The sequence below is a fragment of the Odontomachus brunneus genome, unplaced genomic scaffold (genome assembly GCF_010583005.1).
Source record: "Odontomachus brunneus isolate Ranch 3 - 2012 unplaced genomic scaffold, Obru_v1 Obru_scaffold_083, whole genome shotgun sequence".
Lineage (NCBI taxonomy): Eukaryota > Metazoa > Arthropoda > Insecta > Hymenoptera > Formicidae > Odontomachus > Odontomachus brunneus.
Genome location: NW_022639533.1, coordinates 32,471 through 54,100, shown reverse-complemented (window position 1 = coordinate 54,100; position 21,630 = coordinate 32,471). Strand labels below are relative to the sequence as shown.

Here is a 21,630-nt window from a genome sequence, read left to right as displayed (position 1 = left end):
AATGCTTTATTTTCAAAAAATGGGGTGCCAGGTCAAAAACATTTTTTTCATTTTTTGGACTTATAATTCAACTTACGGATTTGTCCTTTTGGAACAATGTTTGGAACAACTAGAACAATCTATTGCGGTATCAGAATGTTCGATTTTCGAAAAGTGGGGTGCCAGCTCAAAAAATCATTTTTTTTTGTTTTATTCGAAAACCGTTTCGAATGAAGCAATATCACTTTGGAACAATGTGGTACAAAGTCAGAACAATCTGGAACAACTTTCAAAATTATAAATTTCAAAAAGTGGGGTGCCAACTTCATACATTCGTGTGTGCGTCCGTGTACGTGTGCGTTCTTCCATTTTCTTCGCCGACTACTGCAAACCGTATGTCCCGCCTGTCGCATCGCGCGTTCTAATTTGTTCAACTATTTTAATTAATATCTCGAAATTTTACGTGGTTGTTTGAAAAATGACCTATACAATTTTTGTTCACTTTTATGTGTTCTACTTATATTTTTGTTTTGGTCCGTCTTACGCGGGACACCCTGTATATTAAAATAAGAAATTATATTTTAGGTTAGAATGGGTGCGTCTCAGGGGTTTTCTGCATGTTTTTGCATATTCTGCGCGTTTTCTGCGCATAATAGACATTTTATGCATATTATGCGCAGAATTGTGCATAATACTTTTCTGCTGCGAATATTACCCATCTCTGATGGCTAGTGTGTATGATGTATAGACATCTACTATAGAATATAAGTTCACATTCTCGCCACACAAAGTCTCCAAAGTCAGCTTTGGATTTGTCTGTGGCTCCCGCGCACTCTTAAGTGAGAGTGACCATGGGTCTGTTTTCTGTTGCTGCATTACTGAACTGGTGCAATAAGTTAAAGTGAGACAATCATATATTTTCTCACTCTAACTTATTGCACCAGGTCAGCAGTGCAGCAATAGAAAACAGATCCAATAAAAGGGAGAGGGAGGAAGAGAGGGAGAGGAGAATGAACGAGGGAGGGAGAGGAGAATGAACGAGGGAGGGAGGGAGGGGGAGAGAGATACTTATAGCGTGAATACATGAAAAGTAAATATTTTAAACATTTCTAAAACAGCAAATTTTCACTTTTCACGAATTTACATTGAAAAAAAAAGATTTCCAGAAGCGATAATCACTCAACGGTTGCAAAACCGTCGTGTTTTCTAAGCACACTAACCTCTTTCTGTTCATCACTCAGTCCAAACAAGTCGTCGTTGATTTTGTTATAGTACTGCGAAGCACATCTCACCGTAATTTTATTAGAACAATTTGCGAGGTTTACGATATGTCGCGAACTGATGAAAGAACGTGTCAAATTCATTTTATCTGGTAATTATTATATCGATCGATGGTGTTCTTATTCTTGCCACGTCTCACCTAATAAGTAAAAATAGTAAAATAATTTTTATCAAAGGCATATGTGAAAAGCAAATAGGTAAAAATAATAAAATTATTACCGTCTAAAAAGAGATTTATTGAAATTTGTGCAGAGTGGTAAAGATATATTGTAAACGGGATAATGTATATTCAGCAATCTTATGCCGGGATATCGCAAAGGAATAATTTCTACTTCGTCATGCTACGTCATCATTGCGACTGTTAGTTTTATGCCTTTGCAAGAAATTTTATGTGGCAAATAGCCATGTGCCGCTTGTTATTGACAAAAGTTTATCTGATTCATTGTTAATATAGCTCTATTTTTGAGTTAAATCATTTGAAGCTAATAAATTTTTTTAATAACATATTCGACTTAGTTTAAAAGCCCATCTACAATAATATTTCAACTGATTGAAATCTAGTTATTTCTGTGTAAGATAAAACTTGGTGTCACTTTTATTGGCTCATATTCTGGGCAGCGATTACGTAACTTCGAGCGGAACGTTTCACTTTTCACTTTTTGCTCTATCGATTTCACGTGAACTTTTTCATTGTTCACGCAATCAAGTAACTTTATGCGTGAAAAGCACAAATCACTAAACATGGTTCCTATATGATTTCAATATCGGCCAAATCAGCTATATCCATCGGCTGTAGAACCTTAAAAACATCGCTGTAACCTTACGACTGTTATGTTTCTTGTATCTCATCACAGCAGTAGCATAATATATTCCATATTCATCATGTCACTAGATTTTTACTTTTCCGCCATCAAGTTTGATGACGAAAAATTCACGTGAAAAGTTTCACATTTCCACATTTCGCCGAGTTACATGATCATGAGTTCACGTGAAACTCTTCACTTTTCACTTTCCATCCTAGGGGAAAAGTTATGTGATCGCTGCCCTGAATCCTCTTTTATCGATAAAAATGGGAGCGTCCCGATTGCTTACAGTACGATTGCATACAAGCCAATCGACGATAAGAATTATCTAGTGAATTACCAGATCGAACCAATCATTACAATTTGTGGTCAATCGTACTGTCGGCAATCGGGACCCTCCCGATAAAAATGCCTTAAATGTAGCTTCTCAGTCAATCAGGTGGCTCCTAAGCTTCTTTTAGAGGCACTTTTATAGCGGTCCGTCCTCTGCCATTCAGCACACGCTTTTCCTTAATTTTTTGCAATTAATTTCTCGATTATTATTACGAATATCGCAAAACGGTATAGGACTTTTATGTTTATTTTAACGCGCGACATCCGCGCGCTATATTACTGGACTGCGCTGTGACTAGAACTGTCCGTCCTCTACCATTCAGCACACTCCCCACATAGCAAGATGACGTCTAAAAACGTCATTAAAGTGTCATTAAGACATCATAGACGTCTAAATGACGTCTTTTAACGTCACTTTGCTATCTGGATCTTTTCCTTAATCTTTCGCAATTAATTTATCGGTTATTATTACGAATATCGTAAAACGGTACAGGACTTTTATATTCACCTTGACCCGCTCTACGTTCTCACGAGAGCTTCGTAGATTGTTCTGCGACACCCTGTATATATATAATAATATATTAAATATATGTATATATAATATGATTTGTACTATTCTACGCTGATACATATTAATTTCTTTTGCACACAGAATATGTATAAGGTACGGAACATATAATAAAATATCAGAAAGAAACCTTCTCATTGTTTCAATTTAATTTTATTTGATTTTATTTAATTTTAAGATGATACGTGATACAACATACATACACACACACAACAATCCACGAATATTATAAATATGTTATAAATTTTCTGGTTAAAAAAAATATTGTAAACTCTCTCTCTCTCTTTCTTTCTCTCTGAATCAACTGCTTTTGCCCCAATTTTAGCCTCCTTCCTATATATCAGGGTTGGGAACGTTACTTTTTAAAAGTAACGCGTTACCGTTACCGTTACTTGCGGTAAAAAGTAACTCGTTACCGTTACTCGTTACTGATTTTAAAAAGTAACGCGTTACCGTTACCGTTACTTGCGGTAAAAAGTAACTCGTTACCGTTACTCGTTACTGATTTTAAAAAGTAACGCGTTACCATTATTAAAAATAACGATAAAAAATCGTTACTTTCCGTTACTTTTGTAAAAAAAAAGTTAAAATCAGCATATAAAACGAATAGTAGAAAAGACAGTACATAAATTATACATATATAAAAACAAAATATAAGATATTTAAGCGGGAAGCACACATTATTGCATAACGACATAAAGCCCATTCTACATTAGTCGCAAATCGCAAGGTCGCAAAGAAATTGACTAATCATAGTCGATTGTTCTTCTTGCAATCAAAGAATAATCAATTATGATTGATACAATTTCCTTGCGATCTTGCGATTACGACTAATGTAGAATGGGCTTTAGGAGCACCGCACACGAATTGACGTAACAGTAACGTAAGACGTACCATAAAAATGGACCAATTACAATCGAGCATTCACAAAAATGGCTACCTTACGTTTTGACGATACTCAAAGTGATTGGTCAGTTCTTAGGGCTATCGCACACAAATTGACATAACTGCATATGCATAGCATAAGACCGTATGTACCAATGAGCATCGAGTATTAAGTCGCCATATTGGTGTTCGATGCTTAATATTCGATGCTCATTGGTCCATACAATCTTATGCTATGCATATGCAGTTATGTCAATTTGTATGCGAAAGCCCTTACGGTACGTCTTACGTTATTGTTAAGGCCATTCTACAATAGCTGTAAGAATATGGCTGTAAGGGCTTTCGCATACAAATTGACATAACTGCATATGCATAGCATAAGATTGTATGGACCAATGAGCATCGAATATTAAGCATCGAACACCAATATGGCGACTTAATACTCGATGCTCATTGGTACATACGGTCTTATGCTATGCATATGCAGTTATGTCAATTTGTATGCGAAAGCCCTTACAGCCATATTCTTACAGCTATTGTAGAATGGCCTTAACAATAACGTAAGACGTGCCGTAAGGGCTTTCGCATACAAATTGACATAACTGCATATGCATAGCATAAGATTGTATGGACCAATGAGCATCGAATATTAAGCATCGAACACCAATATGGCGACTTAATACTCGATGCTCATTGGTACATACGGTCTTATGCTATGCATATGCAGTTATGTCAATTTGTATGCGAAAGCCCTTACGGTACGTCTTACGTTATTGTTAAGGCCATTCTACAATAGCTGTAAGAATATGGCTGTAAGGCTGTAACGTGAGCTGTCAACGAATGAAAATAATTTATTTCGCGTTTTACAGCCTTACAGCCATATTCTTACAGAAATTGTAGACGAGCCTTTATGTCAATTCGTGTGCGACTCCCCTTAAGTATGGTCTACAATGAGAACTTAAGCCATAAAATTTAAGCTTTAAATCCTAAGCCGTAAAAAGTTGACCAATCACAGTCAATTATAAGAAAAATAATTTCTTACGGCTTAGAAATTAAAGCTTAAATTTTATGGCTTAAGTTTTCATTGTAGATCACGCTTTAAGCTCATATCATACTAGCGATTGGCGATTGATAATTGATGATTGAAGATTGGAACTTGACCAATTGGAACAAAGCAAGCCAAGGTTGAAGCTCGTTAATTCGTCAAAATCTAATCGTCAATCAGAGTGAATCCCAAATGCGCACATTGACAAACGGACACATCCAATCATATGTCGTTGTTTATAGAGTTTTTAGAATATCTCTACACATACAGCGTTGTGTTTGGCTGTGTCCGTTTGTCAATGTGCGCATCTGGGACGCTCCCGTCAATCATCAATTGCCAATCTCTAGTGTGATACGGGCTTTACAGGCAGCATAAGGCAATTAGCAATATAGTAGTATTACATATATGGTTTCATCTGTATATCTATTTCTTTTTAAGTTCCGAAAGTGTATACTAGTTCAGCAATAGAAATCAAACTCATGATCAACCTCCAGGGCTGCGTTCTAAAACTCTACTCGACGGATAGAGTATTTAATTGATTAATAAGAACAAAGATAACTAGGATTTCTTTATCATGATTGGTCAATTAAATGTACTCTTCCCAAATTCTACCGTGTAGAATTTGGAACGCAGCCCAGGGATAAAGTGGGAAGCACACACTCTTGTATGAAGACATAGGGTGCTTTCCAATTGCTTAACACATCTTGACACACGCGTATACAAAATCAGTTTATTAGTCACATATTATCTAAAATATCTTGTAAGATAATATGCAACAAATAAGCTGTTTTTGTGTAACACATTGTATGCAACTGGAAAGCACCCATTATTAACTTTAATTTTCACTAGAAAACACTAGTTTACACAGCCGACTAGTAGCTCTCAAGCTGAGTACGAATGTGTAGTGTTGGGTTGACGATTACGACAATTGGAATGCAACTTGTGTCGGCGTGTGCATGAAAGTGCACGAAAGTGCATGAAAGTGCAAGAGATATTGCAATTGGAAAGCATTTAAAATGAACTAATCAGAGTTCTTATTTTTGGGTGCTTTCCAGTTGCGTACACTGTGTTACACAAAACCAGTTTATTACTTGCATATTATCTTACAAGATATTTTAGATGATATGTGACCAATAAACTGGTTTTGTGTACGTGTGTGTCAAGATTGTTAAGCAATTGGAGAGCACCCTCTATTGCCACAATGAAAACAAAGGACTCTAATTGGTTAATTTTCTTATGCGTTGTGTATTATGTCTTTATGGAAGAGTGTGTGCTTCCCGCTTAAGGCTGATATTTCACGTGTCGTACGACAAGCTTTTTGGATACGTTCATTGGTTGACGAACAGAGAACCTAGAAATACTCTATTCGCCAATTAATAAACGTATCCGAAAAGCTTGTCGTACGACACGTGAAATAGCATCCTAAATCGTTTTAGCGCACTCATACCCGACTATACTCACCGGTAGATTTATGGCGTATGGGGATAACCTTTTCCCCCGGAACAGAACAGGACAGAATACTCACATACGATAGAAGCACTGTTCGGCGTAGAGCCACTCACATGAAAAGTGTGCTCAGCCAAATATTGAAACTGAAACTGAAACTACTCACCGGTAGCTGAGAAAAGTGAATCAACAAATAACACTGCAACCACGTGCATGTACGTTTAATTGTACAAGCACATTTGAGGTGAATAAGTAAACAAAATATTAATTCTCAACGACCAAATTATATTTTATCGTTAAATAACTTTTACAACAAGTCTTTGTACTTTGCATAAGTCCAGGATGGAGAATAATGCGGATGATGACGTGAATGGCCAAAATCAAGATATCTCTATTCTTAAAGCTGAATTCAAGGTATATACGTAAGAGATTATTTCTAATTTTATCTATACATGTTAATATTTACATACTATATATTCTTTCACATAGTTATTGAAATGTTTCTTTAACTCTAAGTGTTAGCAAAATTGAAGAAAAAAAAGGTGATAGGATTATTGGTGATTATTAAGGAGCTTTAATTTTAAGACAGAATACATTTAAACAGTTAAAAAATAAGAGATATTTGTTGAATATTTCTTGAACTAACAAATTGAGTAAATTTTTCTTTATTTAGAAATACATTTTTAGTTGTTTTTTTAAGAATTTTTTAAAAACAAATTATCGTTGGTTATATTCAACCAAATTCCTATTAAATAAATTTGATGAGAAATAATTGTATGTTATATATTCAACAATGGATTTTCTTGATGAAAACGATAAGTCTATCACTATGCTTAATTCTAATGATCTTACACTATTATATTTTGGTTAATTGAAATTATTATATATTATTAGGACAAGTGGAAATTAGTACCAAAATTTTTGGAAAGTAGAGGTCTAGTAAAGCATCATATTGATTCCTTCAATTTTTTTATCCGTGAAGATATAAAAAAGATTGTCAAAGCAAATCAGGAAGTATTTACCGATGCAGACCCACTTTTTTATTTAAGGTAATATCTATAGCTGACATATTATTTAAAAGAGACAATTATGCTTAATGGTTACAGCAATGAAATATCCCACAGCAGAGATGTGCTTGAGTAAATAATTTTTTTTCCAGATATTTAGACATACGTATAGGTGAACCTGTACTTGATGAAGCTCATAATGATATTCGTAAACTTTACCCGCATGAATGTCGCCTGAGAGATTTAACTTATGCTGCACCTATTATAGTAGATATAGAATATATAAGGAGTAACCAACCAATAATAAAAAATAACATAGTAATTGGAAGGTGAGTAATAATTGTGTGAAAAAGATAGGATAGAGACATGATGATAATACAAGTGTTATACATGTGATAATTAATTTGCAGAATGCCAATTATGTTGCGCAGTGCGAATTGTAGATTAACTGGTATGACAACTCCGTTATCGAAAAAAGATGAATGTCCTCACGATCCTGGCGGTTATTTTATCATAAAAGGACAAGAGAAAATCATTTTAATACAGGAACAAATGGTTCGGAATAGAATACTTTTGGAAGAAGATAATAAAGGAAACATCGTTGCTTATTGCAACAGCTCCACTCACGAAAGAAAGACTAAGACCAGTATCTACGGGAAATCTGGTAGATATTACATGAAGCACAATATTTTCCAGGATGATATATTGGTAACTGTAATTTTCAAAGCTATGGGCATACAGAGCGATCAGGAGATAATGATGCTGATCGGCCATGAGCATGAATATCAAAGTAAATTTGAGTGGAGCCTGCGAGAATGCGAGGATTTGAATATCTTCACACAGACTCAAGCGCTGATATATCTTAATAACAAGCGAACGCAACCTAGAATTTTTAATGCAAACGAGATGAAAGATGTACTAGCGACAAACGTGTTGTCGCATGTACCAATCAAAAATTTCAGTTTCAAATTGAAAACGATCCATTTGGCCTTCATGGTGAGAAAAGTGATTATGGCGCAATTCGACAAAAAGCTTCTCGACGATAGAGATTTCGTGGGAAACAAACGTCTGGAAGTGGCTGGGTCACTCCTCTCTCTGATGTTCGAGGATCTGTTTAAACGATTTAATTGGGATCTGAAGAACATCGCCGACAAAAATATCCCGAGAATCAAGGCGGCGCAGTTCGACATAGTCAAGCATATGCGACAAGATCAGATCACTAACGGCTTAATCTTCGCCATATCAACCGGTAATTGGAAGATCAAGAGGTTCAAAATGGAGAGACAAGGTGCGACGCAAGTGTTGTCACGTTTGTCTTATATATCTGCAATCGGCATGATGACGCGAGTCCATTCCCAGTTTGAGAAGACCAGGCAAGTGTCTGGGCCGCGTTCGTTACATTTGTCGCAATGGGGCATGCTGTGCCCGTGCGACACGCCCGAGGGAGAATCCTGTGGTTTGGTGAAGAATCTCGCTCTGATGGCTCATATCACAACGGACGAGCCGGAGGATCATATCGTACGGATACTATCCTGTCTCAATGTGCAGAATATCAATATATTTGGCGGAGAAGACATCAACAACAAAGAGATATGGTTGGTTCTCCTGAACGGTGTTATTCAGGGCATCACAAAGCATCACGAGAGATTAGTGTCCCACCTGAGGGCGTTTCGCAGACAAGGCCGCATCAGCAGTTACGTGTCGATATACCTGCAGGAAAGTCACAGATGCGTCCACATCAGCACCGACGGCGGACGATTGTGCAGACCGTATTTCATCGTGCAGAACGGACGGCCCAATGTCACGCCAGAACATATGCAATTGTTTAAGCGAAATATTCTGAAGTTCGAGGATTTCGTGAAGATGGGTTAGTGACGATTCGGAACGCGCTTGTACTTACCTTCTGCAATCGTCGTGATATATCTTTCTTTTTTTCGTATTTGTCGTAGGTCTGATCGAATACTTGGATGTGAATGAAGAGAACGACACTCTTATCGCGCTCGACGTAGATAACATCGAAGCCGCAACTACGCACATGGAGATCGAGACATTCACTATTCTGGGAGTGTGCGCCGGTCTGATTCCGTATCCACATCATAATCAAAGTCCGAGGAATACTTATCAATGCGCTATGGGTAGACAGGCTGCGGGCACCATAGGATATAATCAGCGTAAACGCATGGACACGGTGATGTACAATCTGGTAAATCCGCAAAGGCCTATAGTAAAGACGAAGACATCCGAAATGATCAAATTCAACGAATTGCCAGCTGGCGAGAACGCAATCGTAGCTATCATGTCGTACAGTGGGTACGATATCGAGGATGCGCTAGTAGTCAACAAAGCAGCCCTTGATAGAGGATATGGAAGGTGCTTGGTATATCGGAGTACGAAAGCTGTCTTGAAAAGGTATCCTAACCAAACATACGATAGAATCATGGGCCCTGCGCTGGACAGCAATACGAACAAGGTTGCATGGAAACACGATATCCTGGACGCTGACGGGATTGCAATGCCCGGCGAAAGAGCGGATGATAAGAAAGCAAGTATCTCGTATTTGAGATATTTAATTATTACTACCTTAAATATTTCAGAGATATTAAGGTCACCTTCATTTTTTTAAATGGAATCGATATATTTTGTTTTCATCATATGATAGAAAGGCTCAAAACTAGTTCAAAACATATAACACAAGATTATTGAACAAGATTAAAAGTAAAAAAAAGCGATAAAAAATGTATGGATACAACGTGCACGATTGACTGATTTTCATTGTATTTTTATTTTATTTTATTTTATTATTAGTTTGTCCTGAGAACATGCTAAGATGGCTAAGATTATTCTTCAAATGGATACATCTTGCACAATGGACTGTTCTATCGATAATAATATGTTCATGTTCATATTTATGATATCCTGTGAACATATTAAGATGTTCTTCAAAGTATTTGTTTTCTTTCCTTGAAGTATCTACCTTCATTGAGATGGTATCATTTCAATGGAAAATAAACACTATTGAAAGACATCTTAGCATTTCTCATCTTAGCAAGTTCTCAGGACAAATTAATAATAAAATAAAATGAAATGAAAATCAGTCAATCGTGCACGTTGTATCCGTACTTTTTTTTTATCGCTTTTTTATTTTTAATCTTGTTCAATGATCTTGTGTTATATGTTTTGAATTTGTTTTGAGTCCTTCTATCATATGATGGAAACAAAATATATCGATTCCATTAAAAAAATGAAGGTGACCTTGATATCTCTGAAGTACTTCCACCTAGACAAAAGTTATTATCGCCATATTATACTTCATAAACATATAAATGAAGAGGCATTGAGACTCCTTGACACACAATAGTAAAATAAAGAGAAGACTTAAACAAACTACAACATTCGATTTAGATTAGCACAATGAAGAAGTGCATTAACCAAATTTAATACCGTAGGATGTAGATTAACTTATATTGTAATTAGATAAATTAGATTAAAGAAAAATCGCTGGTTAATTTAAAAATTAATTATATATATTTTACCAGTACTTATATATATATATTTATATATATAGGTACTGGTGAACAAATCAGTGCCATCGCAATCTATCGATCCGGTGAACACTGGCGATGCTCCAGTAAAACCGCAATATCGCGACGCAGAAGTCTACTACAAGGGTTTGGAACCGGCATACGTAGAGCAATCTCTGTTAACCAGCAACGCGGACGATTCCTTCTTGATAAAAGTGTTGCTGCGGCAAACTCGAAGACCCGAAATTGGTGATAAACTTAGTAGTCGTCATGGACAGAAAGGTGTTATTGGTATGATCATTCTGAATATTTTTGTACACAGACCATCACAACCTTAACACATAACTTTTTAGAGTGTATAATGTATTTCTTGTGGAGAACAAAATGTTTATTTTGTAATATAAGTCTGATATCTCGATAATGTTTACCCAGGTTCAATCGTAGACCCAGAAGACCTACCGTTCAATGATCAAGGCATGGTCCCAGATATTATTATGAATCCACATGGTTTTCCATCCAGAATGACAGTCGGTAAATTGATAGAGATACTCGCGGGTAAAGTGGGCACTATGAACGGTGAATTCCAGGACGCAACAGGTATATTTCGCGAAAAAATACTAAATAGAGGTAAGATCTGATAATGCTTTTAATTTCACCATGTAAATTTCGCCTGCAGCGTTTGGCGGCTCTAAAGTGAAAGATCTCGCTGAAGAAATGCAGAAGCATGGTTACAACTACTTAGGTAAAGATTGTTTCTACAGCGGCATGACCGGGGAACCGTTAGAAGCATATATTTATACTGGAATTGTAAGTTTGTTAGATAAAATCATTTAAGATTCCTAGTTCCTCGTTACATTGATACCACCAGAAAACGCATGCCCAAAATTCTTGCATATTTCCAAATAAAATGATATTTATGAATACTTGAGATCGCTTGAACATACTTGCAAAATACTCCGAAAATTATCCTTTTCCTTTAACAGTCAATAAATAGCCATAAAATTAACGTAACATGCAACTTTCCTTTTCAAGGAAATCTTACTGTTTCTCATGATTTTGACACATTAATTCTACAGTTATTGATTGTAGAGGGAAAATGATAATTTTTGAAGCATTCTACAAATATGCTCAAGCGATCTGAAGTGTTCTTTCATTTAAATATCTTTTTAATTAAGGGTTTTTTATACAAGTGAGTAAAATTAGTCAACGCACGTTTCTTCTCCATTTTTTCTCTAATGAATGATAACGATATGTATCACTGCAAAATGTTCAGTTAGTGAGAAACAAATTTAAAATTAATGATTTTTCCACAATGACTTATTCACAGACATGAATGAATATAGTCGTGTTATAATGTCGTGCTCGAATATATGACATTTGATTTACAGGTTTATTATCAAAGATTGAAGCACATGGTGCAAGACAAAATACACGCTCGTGCCAGAGGACCAAGGGTAGTGATGACTCGACAGCCGACAGAGGGTCGTTCTAAGGATGGTGGTTTACGTTTTGGCGAGATGGAGCGCGACTGTCTGGTCGCTTATGGTGCCAGCATGTTGTTGATAGAGAGGCTTATGTTGTCGAGCGACGGCGTTAAAGTCGATGTCTGTAATAACTGCGGACTGATGGGCTACAATGGTTGGTGCCAAAGTTGCCGTTCTAACTCCAATATATCCTCTGTTATGATGCCTTACGCATGTAAACTGTTGCTTCACGAGTTACAATCTATGAACATTGTACCCCGTTTGAAATTAAAGGACTATCGCGAAAGAAAGTGCTGAAAAACGGGAATATAAATACAAGTCATATAAATAAAATGTCATTTTATCTATACATAACGTATACTTTGTATCTCTCTTAAAACCTGTGATACTATGATACTTAACATTCACATCTCGATATGCCTTGCGTGAAAAATATATAAGTTAATAAAACCTTAGTGTTTCTTGTATATTCTGGAAGACAAATACATTGGTTGTTTTTAATACTTGATTTTTGAATAAATATATCCTTTTGTCACGTTAATATGCTGATGTATGACTTAACAAGCACACAGTTTAGTTAAATGCCGTAAATATTTTATATACATTTCATACAACATATCTATAAAATCTATATCAGCATCATCTATATCTATAATCAACATCTAAAAGCTTTCATTACTTAATCTGTTGTATATCAAAGAATTTCTGCAAATAAACGAATTTCAGGATTTTCAATATTGTTTTTGCTTTGTACAAGTTGTAACTCAATCTTTCTAGCTGGTTGTGCTTCATCATCAGCATATGCTGCAAAAAATTGATTATTTAATTATGTGACCTATTTTTCATATTTTATATAAATTTATACATATATAAATAAAATAAAAGAATTTACTTTTTGAATTCTGATAAGTATTAAGTAATACACTGTACAGAGTGTTTACAGTTTTTTCCATAGTAGTTTTAATGTCATTTTGTAAGTGTATGTGAGCAAGGAATAATGCAGCAAAAAGATCTCCAGAGCCTGTGAAAGTCGCTGGTATTTTTGGAATATCTATCTTAACCAATGTGTCATCTAAAAAAGGTAATTTCAATAAATTTCAAGTTGTTGAAAAATGAAGGCTATCTTGTACATAATCTACCTTTCGCTACACTAACTACTGCTGTTAATTTGCTCTTGTTAAATTCAGTTGAGGATATAGCTATGGTTTGTGGCCCAATTTGATGTAATTTCTTTAATGTATCTTTCAGTTCATCCATATTAGTAATTTTTTTATCTGTCAATAACCTGGAAAAATAAATAAAAATAATACATAATAATTATAAATTGACAAAGAGAATTTAGTAAAAGATAATGGTTAATGTCTAAATATTGCTGACAGTATTGCAATAATTGTCAACATATTGAAGATTATAGCATAAAAAGCAATGATACAATAAACATTAGTATCATACATACTCTAACTCGAATTGATTTGGTGTTAACACATCTGCCAATGGTATTATTTCGTTCTTATAAATTTCCTTTAGTGCTTCTGGGACATACAGCTTTCCATTATCACCCATAACAGGATCACAAACTAGAGTATAAGAGAGAGATCACATAGAACATATATAAATATTAACCTTAAAATAGGACTTTGATATATTGAAAAGAAAAATTAGATTAAAACTTACCATATATAAGATTTGGATTTTTACATTTCAATGCTGTAACTAATATCGCTATTCTTTTTAGGAAAGAAGCTGAACCAACATATCCAGTTAGTAAATATGTATATCTATCCAAATTATTCTGTGCTAGACCTTCAACTACATCATCTAAGAAAATTATTTTTATGAAATGCTTTATCACTGAACATTATTTGTGCACATCATATACTTCTTTTATATCATCAAAAAAATACTTTTATATCTTACCTAGATCTTTATCATTAAGTATTTGACCCTTAAACACTTTATAGCCAGTATGATTAGATAGTTGTACAGAATTAATTGCATCAACTTCAAAGCCTAACAACTGTGATAAGAAGAATTGATCTTTCAAGTTATATAATTACTTTATATAAAATTGTTTTTGTACGATTATTTTTTAAACTATCTTACATTTACACAGTATGTAATCAAAAGTAAATATTAACAAATTTTCTAATTGGAGAACATTAAAGAATATATTTTGTAAAATAGCAAATTGATAATTGATAGAAGAACCTTAGACACGTAAAATATATTTGTATTTTTTCATGGAACTTACCTGTAATGGAAAAGTTGCGCTTTTATTACCAACATATCCTGATACTACGTGACTCTGGATTGAAAGAATGCGTGGAGTTTTCGTGGAACACATGATCAGGTAATATATTTCGAATTAACTTTTGAAAATACCTGCCACGCATCAAAATATCTATGATACTTCAAGTATAATGTGCGCGATATTCACTTTTATATGATCGCATGAGTCACGTGTCCTCACGTGTCCTTTCCTTCTATGTTTCTATAGGTTTGTTTTTTATCATTGAACTAGATATACGTTTGGGAAATATGTTATCAATGTTAAGATAGCAGATTTTAAAAAAAGACATTCGATTCAAATTCGATAATTTAAAACATCAATTTGATCGGAAAGATTTTTTTCTTTATTGATGTTTTAAAATCGACTTCTTTTCTATTTGATTCTGGTATAAATGGTCTATTTTCTATTACTGAACTAGTGTACTTTCGGAATTTACATAGAGACAAATATACAGATAAAATTTAGTGGAAGAAAGATAAAAGAACTAATGCAGCCAGTTCAGCAATAGAAAACAGACCCGATGACTTCAATAGAGAATTGAAATTTCCAAGAGTTCTTTCGATTCTTTTCATCCTCGATTTATTTCATTTTTTTTTAGATTAACATATGATATTTACGTTATATCATAATTATCTCCATATTTGTATGATTTCATAAGATTCATATATTAAGGACCGATTATTCCAATCTCTTGGTAAGCTACTTGACAATTAAAGGTTACTTTCCAACAAGAGACAAGTCGACACAAACATCATTCTATCTTTGTTCGACATTTAATGAGTAACAAAGATAGGATGATACTTGTGTCGACTTGTGTCTCTTGTTGGAAAGCAACCAAATTATATATCTGCTTTGCTTTTTTTCAAATTAGACAGAGACAGACACATGATTTAACTGTTAACTAGCTTGCCAAGAGGATGGAATAATTGGCCTTAAATTATGATTATCCTAAACCTAATTATGTATTATATATCTTATAAATGTAATTTTATATATTACACATTCTTGTCATATTACTAAATATAATTATATACAAATTGAAAAACATGTATTTAAAATTGAAATTAAAAAAAACGTGATTAAAATATAAATAATATTAAATATAAATCTTTATCTCGAGTGTCGTAGTATGAGTCACGTTCAGATTTTCAATGTAAACTAGAACGGCTAAATATGACATTACCGTATCCTTTCTCATCTACAACTTTTGTCTATGGTCGAGTGTATGGTGATCACTTAACCTAAAGATGTGTTCCTGATGGTTAAGAATAATTTGTAATAACATCGACTTTTTCTCAATAACACTCCTTTTTTCTTCTATATTTGTTCATAACGTAAATTGCACATATCGCGCCAGTCGCGGTAAATACGTGCGAACGTCGCGAATTAACGTTACAGGAAGTGACAGCACGCAACTGATCCCGACCTTCGTCGAGGATTATATAAATAATAGTTTTGCAGACTAATTATAATGCTGCAATTTAGCGCAACTCTCTATTCTGTAACCGCCAGACTTACACCGCGCTCATCCTGGCGTTTCACTGCTCTCATAGCCAACAACTTCAGCACAGCAATCATCAGTAAACAACCTACTACACTTATAAAGGTAAAGTGAATTAACAATTCTACTTTTCACGTCGTGTATAAACTTTTAATACGAAAACTTAATTTTGTTTGCATTTTGTCATTTAGGTGATTCTTTGACAATTATTAATAGTTTGATCTACTTTCAGGAAGATAAAAGTTCCAAGTACTCTAAGATACAACAGAATGTCTTACAGAAAAAAGAACAGCATAAATTTGACAAGATAGATTCTCAGACAAATATCAATTTATCTGAAAATACTGTAAATGACAAGTTTACTGTAACTTTTCTAGCTGCCAAGTCTGTAGATGACTTGTTAGACATGGCAATGTTATCAAATTTGTCTACATCTAATGCACTGAAGCTTATAACGGAAATAAACAGTAAAATAAACAGTGAGAAATCAAAAGCAGTGAATATTGAAGCCGACCAAAGGTTTATACATCTTAAGAAAATAATTAGGGCCAATAATCAGATAAAACTTAACACAGGAACATCATTTAGTGATGATCTGTCACAGTATACTCAATTGTCCACACCTGCAATGATTACTGTAAGTACAATAGTTATAATAAATGCAAATAAAGTGAATGGCCTATTAATTGCATGTAACAATTAACATAATTGAATTTTAACAAAAAAAATTAACAAACTGACATTTACAAAAGATTGTTTTTTTTTAAGATGATAGCTTCTTTGAGCGAACAAGGAAAGAGGAACACACCATTATTAAGATTGTTGTCATATAATATTATCAAATATAACATGAAATTAAATGTGAAGCAGTGCGCAACTTTGTTGTATAGTATGGCTGTATTGAATTTTTTAGATAAGGTAGGTGTATATTTGTGTACATATATCAGTAATACATAATATTAATTATCTATATATGATGTAATAATAAATCATGATTGTTCACATGATGAATAATGTAATAGGCACTATTAGAAAAAATCATGGCTGACTTGCTGCAATGTATACCAAAAAACATAAATGCTGTTACAAATAAATCTATTATAACTTCGCTGGGATTCCTGCACTACAAGAATGAAGATGTACTCGACATATTCTGCGACACGCTCTTCAATAAATCGATAAGTTACAAATTGCAAGATTACTCGTCAATTCTACAAACATTTGCGGCTCTGCAGTATAAGTCACAGAAAGTGAGCGCTTTTATCGAGGTACGTAAAGAGACATTATGATGTTTCATAAAATATCTTTAGACCGCCGGAGTTTCAAGTGTTCGAACTTCCGAAGAAAGTCACCTAAAGTTGTACCTTATATCATAGATATATCGTATATAAAGTTTCAATCATGGCTCGCGCCTATATTTAGGTTTTCCGGCGGTCTAAAGATTAAACGCCCCCCTGAAATCTCTTTTATAGGCATTTTATTAATTATTTCTTACTCATCAGAATTTCATGCAACTAATGGATCCGCTTAGTGCAAACTTGACAGAATGGTTGGACATTGTTTGGTCTTTAACTGTCTTGGGCTTTGTGCAGCAGCAGCATGTAGAATCCGTGTTGAAACCTTTATTTATAACGATGCTGAATGGTTTGTATCTATTGTCGAATCATAATTTTATCCATTATTCCACTTCAGTGTATCAATAATATTAATTTAATCATTATGACTTACAGATTCTACTAAGTTGAATATGTCGAAAAAATTAAAATTATTAAATATCAATGCCTTCGCGCAGTTTGCACTGAAAGATTATAAAGGTATTTGGAAATGAAAAATTATATTGTATATATTCAATAATTTCACGCATCGTATTTTAAAATTACAGGACCACTTTTAAATAAATATTCTGAAGAGTTTAAGGATATATCCTTAATTAGAGCAAAAGGAAAGCAAGTGTACATAAATGCATTGTCAGAGACACTGAAAACATTGCTTCCATCACCATCTCACTTTAAAACGGATATCGATACAAATATGGGGTTTTTATTAGGTAATTGTTTTTAACAGTGCATTTTGAAGTAAGTTTCAGAAAGTAGATATCTACATTCTGTCTATGTCTATATATGTATTCTGTCTTTCTTGTGTCTATATATTTTGGTGAACAAGTAACATTGTTTCTATTCGTCTAGATGCTGAGTATCGTATAGATGATCAACTTAATCCCATATCAAAAGAAAATTGGAATAAACAAGCTAAAGATGTGAGAAGGTATGTCAGAAGTATGACTGGGAAGAAACTAAATACTATTTAAATTGTTATATATCATGAAACAATCTATAGTTTAATGAAACTTTTAGAGCCGATTTCTTAACAGCATCTTAAACTTACGGAGAATACATATTTTGGCAGAAAAGTAGAAAGATAGAAGTCAATCAGAACTCGTACTGGTAGTCAACAGTTTCTACAGAATGTTCTACTTACTAGCACGAGTTCTGATTAGCTTCTGCTTTTCTACCAAGATGTGAATTATCCCTTAAATTTAAGTTTAAGCTCTAAATATATCAACATATATACATTGTTAAAATAGTTTAAACTTAAGAGTCTATGTTTAAAAATCTTCTATTGAAAAATCAATCTTTAAAGTTTTCGAATTAGAGAATATTAACTTTAAGATATTGAGACTTAGATATAAATTTAATAATCGCTGATATTTCAGGATAGGAATAATGGTGCATGATTATCATGATTATTGTCGAGGACAAGATGACCTCCTGGGATCAATATATTTACAAACACAGCTGTTAAAAGCCCAGGGATATGATCTTTTAACAATTTCGTACAAGAATTTTAGTATACAAGATAAGCTTGTAAAACGAATCAGTTACTTGAAACAATGTATGAAAGATGTACAAGAAAATAGATCAACATAATAAAGTATTGGAGTCTTTTAAGTTAAATATAAAAAAAATGTATAAATAGATGTCATTCTCACTACTTCATATACAATATCTCCAGAGTTCAAAATATTGATTAAATATTTACTGTTATTATGTTGCAATTTATACTAGAACATTGTTATATTGATGTAGCAAAGAAAGAAAAGCAATAGAAGTGTTTGTGTTCTTAAATAGATGTAATTTCTTTACATTGATATCATTATATTATTTACATTGAATAATATTTTGTTACAATTACAAACAAACCATTTTATTTTGTATGTTGCACTACCATTTGGACAAAGACTATTATTGTGGTGGACGCCAAGACTCAATTTTTGGTCTTGTAGTGCTGTAGGGCATATATGCTTGATTTGTGCCACTCATATTCTGCTGATGATCCATCATCCATTTATATTTTGGCCGAGACGGATCTTTATATGGTGGCAAATCTGTTTTATAGTGCAGCCAGCCGAACCATTCTGGTGGGACTTGAGAACCATCATAATTCATCCCAACTCTATCAGCATATATAACCCATCTGTTACGACCTAGTATAAAATAAATATTATGTTATTATTTATATATTTTCTTGAAACATTTGTGGAAATTCTAAATGTTTACAAATAATATAATATTGTAAATATTAAAGAGATACATAATATCAACAATAGCATCTGATAGCTATAAACATTATGACCCATACTAAAAATGATTTGTATTAATAATAATCAACTTACCCATAAAGTGTCTGTTATCCTCATAGTATCGATTCCCATATTTATCTTCTCCAATCAAAGTACCACTCTTCAATTCATCCACCCTAATGAATTGAATATCAAAACTGCATATAATTACTGAGAATTCAATTAACATTTAGAATTTCTATATAAGTAGTGTTTCTTATAAAACTTAAAACTGATAAAATTGCTTTTTAAAATTAAGATATATTGCAAATCAAATAAGGAGTGGATTACACAATACTATAAGTAGTGAAAAAATTAGTAAACATTATTCGTTATGTTACTAATATAATATATTAGTAACGTATAACATTAACCTGTATAATGTTTTCAAGGAATTCCATATTCCACCGTGATTACGTATTGTACGAAATATTATAGCAATTTTGTCCATGTTTGTTTTCACGACTGAAGCGTGAAATTAGAATAAAGGGTTAGGCGAAAATTTCCTGAAAAGTGGAGGGGATAATGTTGGTATTAAGGAAAATCTCTACACGATGGGTGCTTTCCAGCTACGGCCTGTTCTTTGTAGCTGCACTGCTAAACTGCAATATATTCAGTTTCAGTTTCAATATTTGGCTAAGCACACTTTTCCTGTGAGTGGCTCTACGCCATTACTAACTGCAATATATTGAAGTGAGACAAATATACAGGTTTGTTCGCGTTGCATGCCCCAACGTGCTCTTACTCGCTCCAACGCACTCTGATTGGCCACGTCACCATGTTGGGGCATGCGACGCGAACAAACCTTAAAGTCAAATCATACTAGCGATTGGCGATTGACGATTGACAATTAAAGATTAGATTTTAACGAATCAACAAGCTTCAGCCTTGGCTTGCTTTGTTCCAATTGATCAAGTTCCAATCTTTAATCGTCAATCATCTATAGGCCAAATCACACTAACGATTGGCGATAGATGATTGACGATTGAAGATTGGAACTTGACCAATTGGAACAAAGCAAACCAAGGCTGAAGCTTGTTGATTCGTTAAAATCTAATTTTTAATTGTCAATCGTCAATCGCCTATCGTTAGTGTGATTTGGCCTTTACGTTTTCTCAGGGTGCAAACCATGGACGAAGGAATATCTGGACGGAGCGTAAAGTATTTTTATGGGTGCGGGGTGTGAAATTAGCGCGGTAAGGTAAAATCTTCGTCGCGGCCATTTTTGATGATTAAAAGTGACATATATAGGCCGGTATTCATAATCTGATCTTATATTTAAGATCATCTCAAGTATTGTTTTAAGATGTCATGAACCAATCACAGAGCCGTATTCGCATCTTAAGACATTACTTAAGACGGTCTTGAAATAAGACTCGACTATATGAATACCGGCCATAGACCAAACAAGGTATATATCAGTTGGACACGGGGCAATTGGACACAGTTCAATCACAAGTCGCTGTTCCAAGGGACCCTACAAATGTCTCTAATCACACGGTGCTGTGATTGGCTGTGTCCAAATGCACCGTGTCCAAGTGCACCGCTCCCGACCAAACATTCCTATACTTCTGCTGTAGCAGCGAGTGAAGCTGGAAATTGGCAGTTTAAAACAGAGTGAGAAAGTTGATCTGCCCCTAGTGATTTCTCATTCTATCGTATAGAAAAAAATATGGGATTTCACGACATTTTTTCGAAAACTAAATGGGAAAATGGTGTTACTAACAAAAACCCCTAGGCAACAATTCTAATTTCTGCGAATTAGTGACACTATTGAAGTAGCAAGTCCACGAATTTTCTGGAGTCGTTTTGACATATGCGTGTGTGTGTCAAATAACAAACTGTCACTAATCCGCAGAAATTATATG

The 21,630-nt window shown here is 34.1% G+C and overlaps 5 protein-coding genes across 5 annotated transcripts in view; 2 read left to right on the top strand and 3 right to left on the bottom strand.

The window, feature by feature from the left end:
* The window catches only part of LOC116847785 (PDZ and LIM domain protein 3), a 36,439-nt gene extending 34,179 nt beyond the window's left edge, over positions 1-2,260 (bottom strand). The window contains exons 1-2 of the transcript XR_004378822.1: positions 1,480-2,260; positions 1,200-1,399 (exon numbers count right to left, since the gene is read on the bottom strand). The gene's annotated coding sequence lies outside the window, so the exon portion shown is untranslated. The remainder of the gene's footprint in view (positions 1-1,199; positions 1,400-1,479) is intronic.
* Positions 2,261-6,296: 4,036 nt separating this feature from the next.
* On the top strand, positions 6,297-12,853 carry LOC116847805 (DNA-directed RNA polymerase III subunit RPC2). Its single transcript, XM_032823201.1, is given in 11 exon segments — positions 6,297-6,584; positions 6,677-6,754; positions 7,235-7,389; positions 7,500-7,676; positions 7,758-9,214; positions 9,297-9,889; positions 10,913-11,159; positions 11,301-11,465; positions 11,545-11,675; positions 12,257-12,642; positions 12,644-12,853. Coding segments are annotated over 10 exon segments (3,423 nt in total). The 5' UTR covers positions 6,297-6,584; positions 6,677-6,682; the 3' UTR covers positions 12,684-12,853.
* On the bottom strand, positions 12,677-14,857 carry LOC116847808 (pyridoxal kinase). Its single transcript, XM_032823203.1, has 7 exons — positions 14,604-14,857; positions 14,270-14,369; positions 14,027-14,170; positions 13,809-13,929; positions 13,492-13,637; positions 13,245-13,424; positions 12,677-13,156 (listed from the first exon to the last, which is right to left on the bottom strand). The coding sequence occupies exons 1-7, from the start codon at positions 14,694-14,696 to the stop codon at positions 13,047-13,049; spliced, it is 894 nt and encodes a 297-aa protein (XP_032679094.1). The 5' UTR covers positions 14,697-14,857; the 3' UTR covers positions 12,677-13,046.
* A 984-nt stretch (positions 14,858-15,841) lies between these two features.
* On the top strand, positions 15,842-19,070 carry LOC116847807 (FAST kinase domain-containing protein 4). Its single transcript, XM_032823202.1, has 9 exons — positions 15,842-16,248; positions 16,376-16,780; positions 16,912-17,061; positions 17,166-17,411; positions 17,646-17,787; positions 17,874-17,957; positions 18,026-18,190; positions 18,330-18,408; positions 18,857-19,070. Exons 1-9 carry the CDS (start codon positions 16,114-16,116, stop codon positions 19,068-19,070), a joined length of 1,620 nt encoding a protein of 539 aa, XP_032679093.1. The 5' UTR covers positions 15,842-16,113.
* A 182-nt stretch (positions 19,071-19,252) lies between these two features.
* On the bottom strand, positions 19,253-20,437 carry LOC116847809 (NADH dehydrogenase [ubiquinone] 1 alpha subcomplex subunit 12). The gene is made up of 3 exons (XM_032823204.1): positions 20,137-20,437; positions 19,817-19,899; positions 19,253-19,627 (listed from the first exon to the last, which is right to left on the bottom strand). The coding sequence occupies exons 1-3, from the start codon at positions 20,211-20,213 to the stop codon at positions 19,386-19,388; spliced, it is 402 nt and encodes a 133-aa protein (XP_032679095.1). The 5' UTR covers positions 20,214-20,437; the 3' UTR covers positions 19,253-19,385.
* Positions 20,438-21,630: the final 1,193 nt, after the last annotated feature.

What these genes read in the sequence shown, in the direction of transcription:
- LOC116847809 (XM_032823204.1), bottom strand. Translation starts at nt 20,213, where the DNA reads ATGGACAAAATTGCTATAATATTTCGTACAATACGTAATCACGGTGGA. An exon ending in TCCTTGAAAACATTATACAG is followed by an intron (nt 19,900 to 20,136) that starts GTTAATGTTATA and finishes TCAATTCATTAG; the next exon opens with GGTGGATGAATTGAAGAGTG. An exon ending in GGATAACAGACACTTTATGG is followed by an intron (nt 19,628 to 19,816) that starts GTAAGTTGATTA and finishes ATTTTATACTAG; the next exon opens with GTCGTAACAGATGGGTTATA.
- LOC116847808 (XM_032823203.1), bottom strand. Translation starts at nt 14,696, where the DNA reads ATGTGTTCCACGAAAACTCCACGCATTCTTTCAATCCAGAGTCACGTA. An exon ending in ACTTAATGATAAAGATCTAG is followed by an intron (nt 14,171 to 14,269) that starts GTAAGATATAAA and finishes TAATTTTCTTAG; the next exon opens with ATGATGTAGTTGAAGGTCTA. An exon ending in AAATCCAAATCTTATATATG is followed by an intron (nt 13,930 to 14,026) that starts GTAAGTTTTAAT and finishes CTTATACTCTAG; the next exon opens with TTTGTGATCCTGTTATGGGT.
- LOC116847807 (XM_032823202.1), top strand. Translation starts at nt 16,114, where the DNA reads ATGCTGCAATTTAGCGCAACTCTCTATTCTGTAACCGCCAGACTTACA. An exon ending in TATTGAATTTTTTAGATAAG is followed by an intron (nt 17,062 to 17,165) that starts GTAGGTGTATAT and finishes ATAATGTAATAG; the next exon opens with GCACTATTAGAAAAAATCAT. An exon ending in AAATATGGGGTTTTTATTAG is followed by an intron (nt 18,191 to 18,329) that starts GTAATTGTTTTT and finishes CTATTCGTCTAG; the next exon opens with ATGCTGAGTATCGTATAGAT.